Source organism: Daphnia pulex, chromosome 9 (assembly GCF_021134715.1).
Source record: "Daphnia pulex isolate KAP4 chromosome 9, ASM2113471v1".
NCBI lineage: Eukaryota > Metazoa > Arthropoda > Branchiopoda > Diplostraca > Daphniidae > Daphnia > Daphnia pulex.
In genome coordinates, this window is record NC_060025.1 from 865546 (window position 1) to 880202 (window position 14657).

Sequence of the window (14657 nt, forward strand, 5' to 3'; positions counted from 1 at the left end):
TTCTATTAAAGAATAAGACACCGATATGTAATGTTTGAGATTTAATTGTGATTCGTAAAAATATTAAAAATCGATCCACTTTTCTTATTTATCAATATTTTCATGACGCGGCTAATTTTAAATCGTTTTTATTGATCCCTGTTAATTCAGAACTAAACAAGATTATCACCGCTGTGTTATTTCTCTTGATCATACGAATCAGGAATGACGTAAGGGAAATTCAGCTTTAAACAGCCAAGAGCAAAATGGGTAAACGACTAAACGTAGGTACTTGGCATCCATATTGCCGCACAGAACTGTAAAACATATGACTGGCTTAACATAAGGTAAGTTAGCAAATAATTCGGTGGTAAATTACTGGAACAAACAATTAGATTATGAGGGATAAACACTGGACCAAATGAACTTAAAACTTATCCGAAGGGCTTTAAAAGAAGTGGTCACATGTTTGCTGTGCAAATATTTTCGTGCTTACGATTCTGGTAGATCTGAAGGGATATTATTATTTTTCCTCGTCACCAAACACAAAGGCTCCGTCTGTTCAGGATCTGACCAATAAACTGACTCTTCACACGATAAGACTCTCAAAGATTCTGGATGTGGAGATGAGTCAAGACTAGTAGATAATTCTTCCATTGAAACTAAATTATTTTCTTCTAAAATGGAAAAACAGATCGAGTCAAACAAAGTCTCAAAAAATTATGCAAAATGGGGTACCTCTGTTTTCTTTGTCGGAATCCAAATTTCTTGATGTCTCAAGTAGTTTACGGTTTTGACGGTAACGATAAATTGTACTGCGGACACACCTGAAGGAAGGAATCAGCGGTTCAGGGACACCACCTTTGATAACCTGCCGACGGAGTTCTTCATAGACGGAAGCAGAAGTGGCCGGTTGAATTTCTCCCGAATCGGCTACAACATTGTCCAATTGAACAAGTAACTGGCGACGAAATTCTTTGCCGATCAAATTTGGTCCATTTGGCAGATGTTGGTGTTGAAAATTTGTACTGCGACGAGAAAACTTCATCTCTCCAGTTTCGTGATTGACACAGACGCTGATCAAACGAACGTTACATCCACGTCGAGAACAACACCAATAGTCGACATTCTAATAGGACAACAATTTAAAACCAGACTACTTTTATAGACATAATAGTGGAAAACTCTACCTTGTATTTACGATTATGGTGAAAATAATAATCCTGGTAGATGACGGCGATTTTATCGAATCTGGTTCGGCAGAGAATGACGTCGACGACGACATTAAATAGAGACAATTGCATTGGCATCTTGGATGCTAAACGGTTGAAAATCGACTGACGATCTCTTACAACTTTATGTTGAAGTAAATAGCTCCCTGACCTTGGAAGCAATATTTCCCGGAATCGGACCAAATTTACCTCTAAACGAGGAGGTGTGGCGACAATATTTGTTTTCGGTAAAACCCAAGAGAAATCGACGAATAGAATTATGACAACTTTGATCTGAAATTAAATGAGCTGAATTTTCTTTTTGATCAATTGTGATAAAAAGAAATTTGATTCCTGAATTGTGTGGATACAAATATTGTTTTCTTCCTTTCGCCAAATCTTCATTGTTTTATGTTTTATAGAATATTTCTTATTTAGAATATTAATAAAAAGTAAAGAGGACACAGGCAATTGGCTGGACTTTGTAAGTGCGAAGTAGATGGAGCCTGACAAAGCGTCTCGGCCATAGACAAGGCAAATATAATGATAATTAGACATTCATTAACTGTGAAAATAATTTTAAAAAAACAATTCAAGTTTAAGACAATCTTATTGTATTACCTCAATTAAAATATCAGTTTCATATAAGTTGATTATACATTTTTTAAAATAAACTTTAAAGTCTAACAATATAATAAAGTTCTAACTTATTTTTCACTGGTGTCCGCTGTCAATATGATGCCACCGTAATAATGTAATAAGACGGAACGGAGTAATAATTGTTGAACAACGTGTGTAAAACTGTCGCTGACTGAAATATGTTACTTTCTAAAATAATACTGACAAAATAAACACATATTCAACAGTGTGAAAGCGCTCAATCCAAGTTGCATCAATCAAAAGCAGACGCGTGTGTTCATAAATAGGCAACGTCAACCAACATCAATCATACTTCAACCTTCAGAGTTCAGACGGATATCGACATGGCTGATTTTAACGACTACCAGTCTCAATTCTTTTATCAACCCGCTGCTGCTGAAGAATGGATCCGTCAATACCAAAGGATTGACCGTCAGTTGGCAGAACTCCAATTCCGATTGGAAATCGGCAATGATCTTGATTTGACCCACAAGACTGTCTCGGGTCATTTACAGGAGCTTAAATACCTTTATTCGTCCCTGCTGGGTTCTGACCATGACGATCTGGGCAAGCGAAAAATGGTGATCGAACTTATTGCCACTGCCACACGCCTTCTGAGCCAAATCGAACAACGTAAGCAATTTAAGGATCGTTCGACACCAGTTTTTCCCAACACAGGAGACCAACAGATGAAAATGGAAGAGCACAAATTGATCGGCATGAAAAAACTACAGCAGAGCGTCGAAAGCCTGAATGATGTTTTCAAAAGTCTAGCTCAACATGTCGCAGATCAGGACAGCTTGGTCGACAGCATCGAATCGCAAATCAAAGGGACTAACGAAAATACTAACGAGGGATGTCAACAACTGACCGAAGCGGAAAGTTTCCAAACTGGAAAACGTTGGCTGATTGCTAAATTTACTCTGGTCGCTTCTTTTATCGTCGGTATCGGACTTCTTCTGCTCTAGATGAATTGACTTATCGTCTTATCCCCGCAAGAATACTCGATAAATCACATCTTCTTTTACGAAATACATTGCAAATTCCGAAATTGATTTGAAATAAACGTCATAATAATATCTAAATAGTTCGCTTTCTGTCTACCTATTTTTAATTAACAACCACGCAAAAATTTAATCACACGTAGCTTATATTTGTTTTCAATAAATCTCTGTAAATATTTCAATCCATTTCAGTAAAACCCAAAATCAAAATTAATTACCTCACGATGGCAATTAATGAATGTGTGAAGAGAAACGAGAATATGACTAAACATTTAAAGGTTTTCCCAAGAAAATATGAAATCAATACGATGGCACTGCCCTCTGATAGCTGGCGGGATACGACACAGTAGTAGTGTAGTATGATGGAGCGGAATAGTACTTGTGAGCTTCGGTGTAGTAACTTACTGTGGTGTAGTACTCTGGCGCCTTTGTAGCGTAGTATTTCTCAGTCTCGGTGTAGTAGCTTGGAGTGGTGTAGTAAGGGGTCGGCTGAGTGTAGTAGCTCGGAGTGGCGTAGTATTTTGGAGCCTCGGTGTAGTACTCTGGCGCCGGAGTTGGGTAGTAGCTTTGAGGTTGAGTGTAGTAGTATTCGCCGGCTTCATTGGCTTTATGCTCCATCCTGCCCATGTGACCTTTAGGCATCATACCACCCAAAACGCCATTGGATGCCCACAATAGACATTGAATCAGCAAGATCTTATTCATGTTTTTGATCGAACCAGACAGACCTGTAAAACATAAATGCATACGATTTAAAATCTCAGAACAACTTTTCAAACAAATAATACTAGATTAAAATTGAAATATTTAACATCATTAGCAACGAAACAGTAAAATAACTTACTCATATTGATGACGGAATGAATTGGAAAAGGGGATATAAATCAAAACAGATATCTTGATACGTGATTGAACAGTATTGGACTGATAAATTTAATGGCTGACGGTCTGCCTTTTATACGCCCCCAATTTTTTGTTTCGTTACGTAAAACAAAAGTATGGCGGCACGAATAAGCCAATAGAATTACGTTTCTTTGTAAAGGAAGGGCTATCTTTTTTTTAAAATTATTAAATCACCCTAGGCTTCTTTCTCTTCCCCATATTCGCCGCCATTGTTCCTACCTCATTTGCAGAAGTGTCAGTCGTGTGGAGAAAGTGCAGGTGACAGGATCCTTCCACCAGTTGCAACGTCGATATTTTCAATCATGGGTGAGTTAAATTATTTATTACCTTTCAAAATGGTCGGCTTAACGTGGTCGATTGCTGATTGCAGGTGTCATATTGAGATGGCTTTTGATGTTGTCTTGTCTTTACATCTCGGTGGAAGCTCACGCGTACGGCTACAGGCCTCAACCGCAGCCAGTCCGGCCGGCTGCTTACGGTGTTAAACAGCCTTCGTCTTATTCCTACGTTAGGCCGGCAGCAGGGGGCTATGCGCCCCAGCAGCCGGCCGTCAAATATGCAGCGCCCGCCAAATTTCCGGCCGTCAAATACGCAGTTCCAGTCGCCAAATATGCAGCAGCACCAGTACCGCCAACCACCATTCCGCCGGCCACAACAATTCCGCCAACCACAGTACCGCCTGTTGCCATCAGCACTGCCGCGTACAAGTCGAGTGACAACGCCGCTAAGACCCTTTTATACGCCACTACGTCATCGACCTACAATGCCGATGCTGTTTACTATACCACCGAGCCCACCTACTACACCACTACCCCTTACAGCTATTACGCCGAGACCATCTACTACAGCACTCAACAGCCAGCAGTTGATTACGGAACAACCGAGTCCTACTCTGCTCCCGAATACTCTTACGTCGATCCTGGAACCTATTTTGCCGAGGATGTTACCGGATACTACACCGATTCTTCCCTTTACACCACTCCAGCCAACTATGCCCCTGCTGCAGTTCCAGTGGACTACGTCACAGCCGCTCCAGCAGCAGCAGATTTCGCTCCTGCCGTTCCAGTCGACTACGCCGATGCCGCCCGAGCCCACTACATCGAAGCTGGATTCAACACTGAGGCTACTCCTGCCTATTACGCCTACACCGATCCGACCGCGTACTACTCTGTGGCTCTTGGTGTTGAACAATATGCACCGGCACCAAACTACTACACCGACAGCAGCACTGCAGTCTACGATGGTCAACAGAGCTATATCGTCGGAGGCGACGCTTCCTACGCGACTGACGTCCCTGTCTATAGCAACGACTACACCACAGCCGTTCCAGTTTACTACTACACCAACGACCAAGCTGCAACAACCGCCACGATCAGTCCGTTCTATCCGGCTCAAGTTCAATACACTGCTTAAACGGTTCATGCGCTTAGCTCTACTGGTTCTTTCTGTTTTCAAGAAACCTTTTCTCTCAATTCTACGGCTACCCCAACTGGCTGGATACTTCCAACTTGGAAACCGGGCCCTAACTACCAAGTGAAAGATGCGAGACTAATAGTGCACTATGTTTTTGTTGAATATTCTTTGATTGCTGTTTAAATATTGCTGGTTTCAATGGAATAAAATGCTACGTACAAAGATTTTTTCGATTTTCACACGTTATTAGGTCAGAGATTTATAAATTTGAAACCCATCCGTCACTAAATGAAAGTCTATTTTTGTAGAATAGACTTAAGAAATTTCAAATTAGTACAACGTTAATTTCTATATTCAAATGAAAGTTCACATTATTAAGATAACAGATTATACGTTTATGTTGTTTTATTAGATTGGAATTTTTCTTTCGGAAACATTTTCCACCAACTTTCAGCAAATTTTGTAGGATATCAAGTAAGAGCTACAAAATATTGACATAAAAGAGATCGACATAATTCTTGGCACTTGCTGTATTGTTCTGGCTCTCACTAGCTGCAGTTTGCAAAGTACAAAATAAAAAACAGCAATACACTCACTTTCTAATTGACATGCGAGCGAAACAAATAATAAATAAAGAAATTCTCTCTACATAAAATATTAACAACATCTAGTATGCTGGGGCGGAATAATATTTGGGAGCCTCAGTGTAGTATTCAGTTTTCTTGGTTGTGTAGTACTCAGGTGCCTTTGTGGTGTAGTAGGAAGCCGTTGTGTAGTACTCGGGAGCCTTGGTGGTGTAGTAAGCAGCAGTGGTGTAGTACTTGGGAGCCTCGGTATAGTATTTGGGAGCCTCGGTATAGTACTTGGGAGCCTCGGTGTAGTAGCTGGGAGCAGCGTAGGTCGTAGTGCTGTAGTAAGGTGCCGGAGTAGTGTAGTATTCAGCTTTCTTGGTGGTGTAGTATTCTGGCGCCTTAGTGGTGTAGTAGGAGGCAGTTGTATAGTACTCGGCTGCTTTGGTGGTGTAATACTTTGGGGCCTCAGTGTAGTAGGTAGGAGCTGCATAAGTCGTAGTGTAGTAAGGAGCCGGAGTGGTATAGTACTCGGGTGTCTTAGTGGTGTAGTAGGCAGCAGTGGTGTAGTATTCTGGAGCCTTGGTGGTGTAGCTGGGAGCAGCGTAGTATTGAGGTGCTTCGGTGTAGTAAGTTGGCTCAACATAGTAAGATGGGGCAGCAGCGGTGTAGTAAGTTGGGGCTACGTAATACTTGGCAGCTTCAGTGGTGTAGTAAGGAGCAGCTGTAGTGGTGTAGCTTGGAGCTGAATAATACTTTGGAGCCTCGGTGTAGTATTCAGGTGCCTTGGTGGTGTAGTACTTTGGGGCCTCTGTGTAGTAGCTAGGGGCTGCGTAGGTCGTAGTGTAGTACTCTGGAGCCTTGGTGGTGTAGTACTCGGGAGCTTTAGTATAATAAACGGGCGCTTCAGTCTGGTAATAGCTCGGAGCAGCATAATACTTAGGGGCTTCGGTGTAGTAGCTTGGGGCGGCAGTTGTGTAGTACTTTGGTGCCTCGGTCTCGTAGTAGCTAGGAGCTGAGTAATATTGCGGAGCCTCGGTGTAGTAAGTTGGCTCAACATAGTAAGATGGGGCAGCAGTGGGGTAGTAAGTCGGGGCTACGTAATACTTTACAGGTTCAGTGGTGTAGTAAGGAGCTGCTGTGGTGGTGTAGCTTGGAGCCGGGTAGTACTTTGGAGCCTCAGTGTAGTATTCAGGTGCCTTGGTGGTGTAGTACTTGGGAGCTTCGGTGTAGTAGCTGGGGGCTGCGTAGGTCGTGGTGTAGTACGTCTCCGGTGTTGTGTAGTACTCGGGTGCCTTGGTGGTGTAGTACTTTGGAGCCTCGGTGTAATAACTAGGAGTCGCATACGTTGTGGTGTAGTACTTTGGAGCCTCGGTGGTGTAATACTTCGGAGCCTCGGTGTAGTAGCTAGGGGCAGCGTAGGTTGTTGTGTAGTACTCGACCTTCTTTGTGGTGTAATACTCAGGGGCCTTTGTAGTATAGTACTCGGGCGCCTTTGTTGTGTAGTAGGAAACTGTGGTGTAGTACTCGGGAGCCTTGGTGGTGTAGTACTTCGGGGCCTCGGTGTAATAGGTGGGAGCTGCATACGTTGTTGTGTAGTACTCCGGCGCCTTGGTGGTATAGTAGGAGGTCGTGGTGTAGTACTCGGGAGCCTTGGTGGTGTAGTAGGAGGCAGTAGTGTAGTACTCCTTGGTAGTTGTTGTCTGATAAGAATAGGAGCCATATCCACCAGAAGACGAGCCCATCGGTCCGCACTTGATAGACCCAGCCATTAACGAGACAACGGCCAACAGTAATGTAAAGCCGTGATTACCTATACGAAAACATACTCGGTTATTCAAACATACATATAATCAACTCATTTGCATTGCAATATTAATCAAATAAAACAAGGACATTACAACGAAATAATTCAAAATAGATATTTACCCATGATGTAATGTAATTGAAACTCAAACTGCAGCAGATGTGAGAGACTTGTTTGTTGCTGCGATGAAGCTGAAACAGACAAGACTGATTTAATGAGCTGAACACACCTCCCTTTTATAGTGCCATATCGTCACCCTTTGAGAGCTGTAGGCGATAATTGTTTGTGGAAAACGGCGCGATCTTTCCACTCCCTGGCTACTCTACGCAATCTCTTAATATAGATAAAGTCTTATAGTCTTATACAATTAACTCTTGGATGACGTTGCCATATTTATTTATTTTAGCTCTTTTGACAACATTTAGTTGTAAAAATATGAATCTTGTCGTTGACTCGTTTAAAATAAACTATCGATATCTAGTTGTTTTTTAATGTAAAGTTAATTTCGTTTTTTATTCCATTTCTAATTTCAAATACTTTTTTTATGCGAAATAGACCGGTTATAGGGGGAGTGAAACAAAAGACCAAGCTCTCAAAACTAACCAAACAAAATTCACGACAGCTGATGAGGTCCTTTAAAATTTTAATCCAAGCCGTTAAGATTTTCCCGACAGAAGAAGCTGCCGAAGAAATCCTTTCTCCAGTGGCTGTTCAGAATATCTTGACAGTTTGTAGTATTTGAGAAAGTTCTTTCAACCGCAGTGTCTCTTGATTTTCCAAAGATGAAGGTAGAAACTTGAGAGATTTTCATAAGCTAGTGGCAATGCAGCAGTAACTGGAAATTGCGAAATTCAGAATAAGAATCCGCTCACCATATACGTAGTGAATCAGGTTCTTTCGTTGCCAGAAAGTCAATGTGAACTTGCCATTTTCCAAGGCCAATAGAACCGGTTGATTAAGCATTATTCAATCACCTAAGGACGACTTATGATGCTTAAAGTCAAGCACATTCCTAAATCTTTTAACAAAATGCTACACGGAATAAGCGCATCGAAGTTTTTCCTATGCAAGCAAAGTTTACATTCTTACCCTTGTTCTTCATTCTCTCTTTCTTGTTCCAAAACTGGATGATGACATTTTGACCGATTATTAAATAGCTACAAGCATTCAATGCTATGCTTTTCATAAAACATCGGCTTTATTTAATACTGACTTACGCTATGTTTTTTAATGGGCTTAACTAGGAAATCGATTCCGACATTTCAGGATCTGTTGAAGGACTGCGTGGAACAATAGTTGACGGATGATGACAGACCTATTAATGGCGCTTAATCCATCGACGCTGCAAAGTCCTTTTCGTTATAATTTTTAGATAAAACTAGTATCGAAAGGAATTTCAATTTGATACAATCGAGTGATTAAAAGGAAACATGCAGGTTAAATTCATTTGCCAATATTCTGCAATTCAAATTTTCGATACATGTAGTCAGTATCCAACCCTGTTGATTAGTAAATTTTATTATGCAAGTTGCTTTTCTCGATCGAATATCTTTCATCTCAGTAATTAAATTAGAACTCACCATTTCTACAACGTGTCTGGATTATTTTGTAACAATTTAAAATGATGGACACGTTCTTCATGGAAAACCGAATCGTTTTTTTTTTCTCTTTAGTTTTACCACTCATACACACAGAATATTATGTAATAATAAAAATTGGGTCGAGTAAAAGGGACGACGAGTCTCGTTGAAATAAAGAAAAAAAAAACGAAGAGAACCATCTATTGGGTTTTTGTATGGGGGGGAATTACACAATTTCTTATTTTTTGTCCTCGGGCATACAGCGAAGAAAATGTGTCGATAAATCCGATGATGAGGTGTGGTGGTGAATAATTAAAGAAAAATCGTGAGTTGTGTGGAGAGGAGGGGAAATCATCTTTCGCCAAAATCAAATTAAAAAGAAACAAAAGAAAAAGAACAACGGGTTTGTCGTCTCACGTTCGTCTTCTTTCGTACGACCTGCACACACAGTAACAAACGAGTCGATAGTTAGACATCACATCTTAACTTTCTCATCAATTTTAATCATCCCAGCGTGTTTCCTGTCAAATGTAAAATCCCAACTGGACTACGTGTAGCAGAGCATGTTACACAAGTAGTCCCCCTGAAATTGTCTGATTCACTTTTCATCATGACGTAACATATCTTTTATCTTTTGTTTTTTATTATTATTATTTTCAAATTGACATCGTGAGTTTGGGCCAGAAGTTGGTGGCGAGGTATGAAACTTTTTTAAAAAATAATAATAAAACGGACGATAACGGCGGTGGTGATTAAAAGGTAATGAGGAGATGGTGGGCGAGGAGATGATAATGATCCTGAGCGCTCAGCAATTTTTCTTTAAATGTCAAAAAAGTAAGTCGATAGTAAAATAATCTACCGAAAATCAAAAAGTAGTTTTTTTTTTGGGATCGCTGGTTTTTGTTATCTCTATGATGCCATAAAAATTGTACGGTTAACTTAAAGAGACAATACGTTCATTTTTTTTTGCTATTCCTTATGTAGAATGAATTATTTCGTGTTTATCTATCAGGTTGTCTCCCTACTTTTGTAAAAAGGTATTAAATAAAAATTATTAAAAAAAAAAGACACGGCACCGATCAAAATTTTTCTTCTTCCTCTTTTAATTCAAAAATCTCCCGCCAAGTAAATAAGGGGGGTGGGGGGAGGGAGGGGTAGGGGCTGGACAGATCAGGGATGGTGGTAATGTTGTATGTGGTTTTTGTTGTGGTGGGTAGTGTCTTGTGAGTGATTTTGTTTCCATAGTCAAACTGAAAAACGTTCATACAAAATGACAGGGCGACCGAAAAATTTTTTTAGAGGGAGAAAAAAGAGAGATGGCGTTGGGCTCGCGCGCTCACGTTCACACACACACACACATGACATAATCATAATAAAGAAGATGGAGGGGCGGCTGCTCTGATAAGTCTTTTTCGTACATTATGAGGTGTTTGTTTTTTTCGTGTGTGTGTCTCGGTTTAAAAAAAATTGGGAGGCGAAATAAAGGGTGGGAATAAAAGGTATCATGAATCAGGGGAGTGTATAAGAGACAGAGAGAGATGAAATCAAAATTCACAAAAAAAATTCCGACCGGTGCCGGCTGCTTTCCCGCTGAGCGACGTAACGCATGCGCAAAAAGTGTGTGGACCCTGACCGAAGCCAAAAAAAAAAAATAATATTTTTTTTTCCTGTCTCACATTTTTACGCATCATCATCATCGTCGTCTCCTTCTCCTTCATCTATAAATAGTAAAAATTAATTTTAGAATTAAATGATGAATAAAAATTACTAATTTATTACCATCGTCGTCGCCTTCTCCTTCGCCTTCACCCTCTTCATCGAAGTCTTCTTCACCTTCGGGCAGGTCTTCCTCCTCCTCATCTTCCTCTCCTTCAGCCTCTTCTTCATCTTCGGCCTCTTCATCATCACCGTTTTCTTCGGATTTCTTTAATTTCTTAATGTCGTCATTTTTATCCTGAAAGAACGAAAAAAAATAAAAAGATATTAAAAATTTAGTTTAGATATTCCCTCACGAGACTGAGAAATCGATATTCAATAACGACAATCAATGATTTGCTACAGCAGAGCCACCTACCAGTAAAATATCCAACTACACATCAATGTCATGTAACGAGGCTTAGAAAAGCCGAATTTCTTTTTAAAACAAAAAATACCGTGAATAAGAGAATGATAAGTGCAAATTTTTACAATCCATAAAAGCTAATGGATTACATCTTAATTGCGAACGGTCACGTTTTTCTTTCTATCTGTCCAGTTGCCATTTTACGACGCTAGCATCACGTCCGGCGCTAGTATCTTCCCAAGGACTCGCTGTTGCCTGACACGGGTAGTAGTTATGGGGGGAGAGAAGGAAAAAGAAAAAACCATGGATATGCGCACGACACTACCCCGTCCTCCCAACCTTGGGGGTTGACCTCCTACCCACCCTCCTCCTCCTCCTCCCATTCCTCGCTTTGAGCCAGGAACTTTTCTTTTTCATCTGCTCTGCAGCTGCCCCCACCCAACCCCCTTCATCAAAGTCCTCCCACCCAACGGGTGTTTCTTTGTTGTTGGAAGCGGAAGACGACGGTTCCTGGATCCGCGGATCCACGCCAGTCTCGACATGGGCTTCCTCCGACAGAAAATAAAAAGCTAAGACGCTTCTCACTTCACAGCATGCTCAAGAAGGCACGCCATTTTTTCCCCCTTTTCGGCATTCGAATTCATATCTGGAAAAAAGCCTGACATTTTGTTTTTGGCCAAACTGCCTCGAGGTACTAAAACGGTCGAAATGAAAATAATGAAAAATAAAAGTTTAAAAACTGAAAAAGCCACCTGCCGGTTTCTATCAAAATAACTACCTAAAAATGACACGTGAAACTAAACTTGTATCAATTTAATTTGAGCATTTTTAGGCTGTGAAAGATAAACGAGTAAAAACGCTGTTGGTCGCTGTCAAAATGCCCGCGCGCAGTCTCTGCACCACCAACGAGAAATAAAAGCCGGCCGCTTGGCGTCATCGGTTCGATACCGAAAACTGCCGGTCGTGTGTGTGTGACTGGAGATTAACAATTTCAGTGAAAATAAATTCACGACATGTATCAAATGCATGAAAAATTACTTATTAAACATGTCATAACGACGGGACAATGACCTGAAGAAACTATCATGTACAACATAACAAATAAATGGAAAGTTATGTGTGTGTGGTGGAAGGAAGCTAAGGCAGCCCCAGCTTAAGGACAAACATGGCGGCGCGTCATCGCGCGCACACACACACACACACCGGCTTTTCGAGAGAGAAGTGAAAGGCTATCAAACTCAACGGCAACTCTGCTCAACGCGCCAAAATTCTCGAGTCCAACGCTCGAATTCGACTCTGACCAAATAGTTGTCACATAATTTCCCAAATATCTAATGATTACGATCCCTTTTTCTTAAAGAGTAAATATTCCAACAACAGTCATGGCGACGGGATAGAGCGTGGGGCTCAAGCCGGCCCCAGACACACGCACTCAACACACTACACACATACACACACACACACACACAAATGGCGGCAAGCACGCGGCGCGTGGGTTCTCGAGTTGATCCTTAATTTAGCCATAACGAAACCCCTCTTTTCCAACAAATTTCCTCGTTACAGACTTATTCAGAGCCGACATGAAGACAATGTAGTAAATAACAAAAAGATGGAACTTACTTCTGCTGGCCGTTTTGTGCCTTTGACTGCATCTTTCTTGGCGTCGGCGGCGATGACTTCGTCGGCTTCAACTTCCTTCGTTGCTTCCTTGGAACTCATTTTGTTTGGAGGTGTGTTGTTGTTGGTTGGTTGAGCGTGAATATTTAAGTGAGACGAAATCGAGTGGATTTTGCTCGACCGGTTCGAAAAATTATTTTAAAAAAGACTAAGAGAAGATGGAGAGTGCCTTAAAAAAGGAAGTTTGGCGCGTTCGCAAGAGTCTCTGCTTTCGAGGTGTTATAGACGGGACGGTGTAGAGCACACTGGTGGGGCCCCAAGTCTTTGGTGACTTGCATCGCCTTGTATCGGCCTCTAGCGGGGGGGTTGTCCTTAGCCTCGGGTTTTCGGTGGCAAAGCGCGTCCCTTTTGCATTTCGTGGCGTCTAGATCGAATCACAAGACCCCTGTTGTATACCAGCGCTCCAGCTGGATAAACTCCGCCCATTCCACTCTTTTCATTATGGGGAGAGAGGGGGGTAGAGGGGGTGGTAGGGTGGGGTTGGAAAAAGGTACCTTAAAAAACTCGGCTCTCCAAAGAGAACATATAGCCGTGTCGATATATTATATGCGCTGGGCTAGCCACGCTGCTACCCAGATGGCTCTGCTTGGAGAGTCCATTTTTCCCCTTCCTTCTCTCCATTCCTAGGTCTTCCAAGGTATTACCACCAGTATTAAAATATATATATATATCTCTCGCATGTATGCATATATACACTACTATACTATACCGGTATACTCAATGAGTGAAGCGTGGGGTGGTCAAAAAAGAACCAAGTCGAATATCCCCTCAAGCATAGCGAGAAAAAGCCGGTTCTGTGTAGCGTGGTCTCACTCTCGTACTTGGGATTTTCAACTCGGAAACTTTCCCACTGAAATTTTTCGAATTAAAAATAAAACTCTTGTTTTCGAATCGGTTAGCCGAAAGATAAATGAGAAACTCGCCGAAGCAGATTAGTAACTAGCACGTCACTAGACGTCGGTTGCACCACCAGCGTGATTTTTTAACCCCTCTACCGGCCATATTTTTACTGGTTTATATATCATGGGTAGTAGTTGTCTAGGCGGCGGATTGAGAATCCGCGCGAACCAGAAAACAAAGAAACGCTCATCTCACGTCTCTCCCTCATCTCCCGAAAATACCGGGTAGTTGACGTTCTTCCAACTAAAAGATAATAGCCTTATCTTCTCTTTATCCCCTACAGACGCTCAAAGCGTGGTCTACAACTAGATTGTTTGCATCAAACAGATAAATGGAAAAACTCTTATAATTCGTAACCGACTTGTTTATAACACACTTGTCATTTCTTTTTTTTCGAAATTATTTACTCTTCAACGACATTTTTCAAGTATTCTCGTACACTAAGAATGACCGGAAACTCGTTCACACGCATTTTAACAGACGCCATTGAATGCTTCACTCTTTTTCTATTCTTGTTCTCTCGCCATCTACAATCTTCGTTTTCTCTTCGACATGTACACCGCGAACGCGTCAACCAATGACGAAGAGTTTTCCTTATCGCTTTTTAGACGATCGAAGCGTTCAGTCTAACCGTCCGATTGTGGTGTCGAGTTGGAATCATCACTCACAGATGGCGTGATGGGCTTCACACTACTTTTCAAGAGCTAATTAGGATAAAAACTAAGGCAACTCTTAACTACTAAGAGCAAAGCTAGATTTAACTAAAGCTAGCAGATTTCTCACATGAATACTTGGAATCAATTGGTTGATTTTTCACCTAGCAAATATTTGAAATCAATAAATACCCAAATGTCTCGCATGGAGCCATTTCCCTACATTATCATAGGGATTAAGGAAAGTAATGAAGACTAAT

General features: G+C 41.3%; 6 protein-coding genes across 7 annotated transcripts; 2 read left to right on the top strand and 4 right to left on the bottom strand.

Moving 5' to 3' along the window:
• Positions 1-153: 153 nt before the first annotated feature.
• On the bottom strand, positions 154-1381 carry LOC124202059. Its single transcript, XM_046598331.1, has 3 exons — positions 1170-1381; positions 718-1108; positions 154-656 (listed from the first exon to the last, which is right to left on the bottom strand). Exons 1-3 carry the CDS (start codon positions 1287-1289, stop codon positions 472-474), a joined length of 696 nt encoding a protein of 231 aa, XP_046454287.1. The 5' UTR covers positions 1290-1381; the 3' UTR covers positions 154-471.
• A 792-nt stretch (positions 1382-2173) lies between these two features.
• LOC124202873 (syntaxin-7-like) lies at positions 2174-2797 on the top strand. The gene has a single exon (XM_046599364.1). It carries the CDS (start codon positions 2174-2176, stop codon positions 2795-2797), a length of 624 nt encoding a protein of 207 aa, XP_046455320.1.
• A 163-nt stretch (positions 2798-2960) lies between these two features.
• LOC124202067 (extensin-2-like) lies at positions 2961-3773 on the bottom strand. Its single transcript, XM_046598341.1, has 2 exons — positions 3678-3773; positions 2961-3561 (listed from the first exon to the last, which is right to left on the bottom strand). The coding sequence occupies exons 1-2, from the start codon at positions 3679-3681 to the stop codon at positions 3134-3136; spliced, it is 432 nt and encodes a 143-aa protein (XP_046454297.1). The 5' UTR covers positions 3682-3773; the 3' UTR covers positions 2961-3133.
• A 156-nt stretch (positions 3774-3929) lies between these two features.
• Positions 3930-5373, top strand: LOC124202055 (extensin-2-like). The gene is made up of 2 exons (XM_046598326.1): positions 3930-4042; positions 4107-5373. Exons 1-2 carry the CDS (start codon positions 4039-4041, stop codon positions 5147-5149), a joined length of 1047 nt encoding a protein of 348 aa, XP_046454282.1. The 5' UTR covers positions 3930-4038; the 3' UTR covers positions 5150-5373.
• Positions 5374-5664: 291 nt separating this feature from the next.
• On the bottom strand, positions 5665-7765 carry LOC124202042 (extensin-2-like). Of its 2 annotated transcripts, none has more exons than XM_046598309.1 (3): positions 7648-7765; positions 6012-7531; positions 5665-5909 (listed from the first exon to the last, which is right to left on the bottom strand). In XM_046598309.1, exons 1-3 carry the CDS (start codon positions 7649-7651, stop codon positions 5817-5819), a joined length of 1617 nt encoding a protein of 538 aa, XP_046454265.1. In that variant the 5' UTR covers positions 7652-7765; the 3' UTR covers positions 5665-5816. The 2 variants fall into 2 exon arrangements, with proteins under 2 accessions (XP_046454265.1, XP_046454264.1); XM_046598308.1 differs by having other exon boundaries at positions 5665-5951.
• Positions 7766-9290: 1525 nt separating this feature from the next.
• Positions 9291-14335, bottom strand: LOC124202072 (bacchus-like). The gene is made up of 4 exons (XM_046598347.1): positions 13554-14335; positions 12788-13473; positions 10885-11059; positions 9291-10823 (listed from the first exon to the last, which is right to left on the bottom strand). The coding sequence occupies exons 2-4, from the start codon at positions 12884-12886 to the stop codon at positions 10786-10788; spliced, it is 312 nt and encodes a 103-aa protein (XP_046454303.1). The 5' UTR covers positions 12887-13473; positions 13554-14335; the 3' UTR covers positions 9291-10785.
• Between the last annotated feature and the right edge of the window lie 322 nt (positions 14336-14657).

What these genes read in the sequence shown, in the direction of transcription:
- LOC124202873 (XM_046599364.1), top strand. Translation starts at nt 2,174, where the DNA reads ATGGCTGATTTTAACGACTACCAGTCTCAATTCTTTTATCAACCCGCT.
- LOC124202059 (XM_046598331.1), bottom strand. Translation starts at nt 1,289, where the DNA reads ATGCCAATGCAATTGTCTCTATTTAATGTCGTCGTCGACGTCATTCTC. An exon ending in ACCATAATCGTAAATACAAG is followed by an intron (nt 1,109 to 1,169) that starts GTAGAGTTTTCC and finishes TTGTCCTATTAG; the next exon opens with AATGTCGACTATTGGTGTTG. An exon ending in TTCCGACAAAGAAAACAGAG is followed by an intron (nt 657 to 717) that starts GTACCCCATTTT and finishes TTTCCATTTTAG; the next exon opens with AAGAAAATAATTTAGTTTCA.
- LOC124202042 (XM_046598308.1), bottom strand. An exon ending in ACTACACCGAGGCTCCCAAG is followed by an intron (nt 5,952 to 6,011) that starts TACTATACCGAG and finishes ACCACTGCTGCT; the next exon opens with TACTACACCACCAAGGCTCC.
- LOC124202072 (XM_046598347.1), bottom strand. Translation starts at nt 12,886, where the DNA reads ATGAGTTCCAAGGAAGCAACGAAGGAAGTTGAAGCCGACGAAGTCATC. An exon ending in GCACAAAACGGCCAGCAGAA is followed by an intron (nt 11,060 to 12,787) that starts GTAAGTTCCATC and finishes TCGTTCTTTCAG; the next exon opens with GATAAAAATGACGACATTAA. An exon ending in AGGAGAAGGCGACGACGATG is followed by an intron (nt 10,824 to 10,884) that starts GTAATAAATTAG and finishes TACTATTTATAG; the next exon opens with ATGAAGGAGAAGGAGACGAC.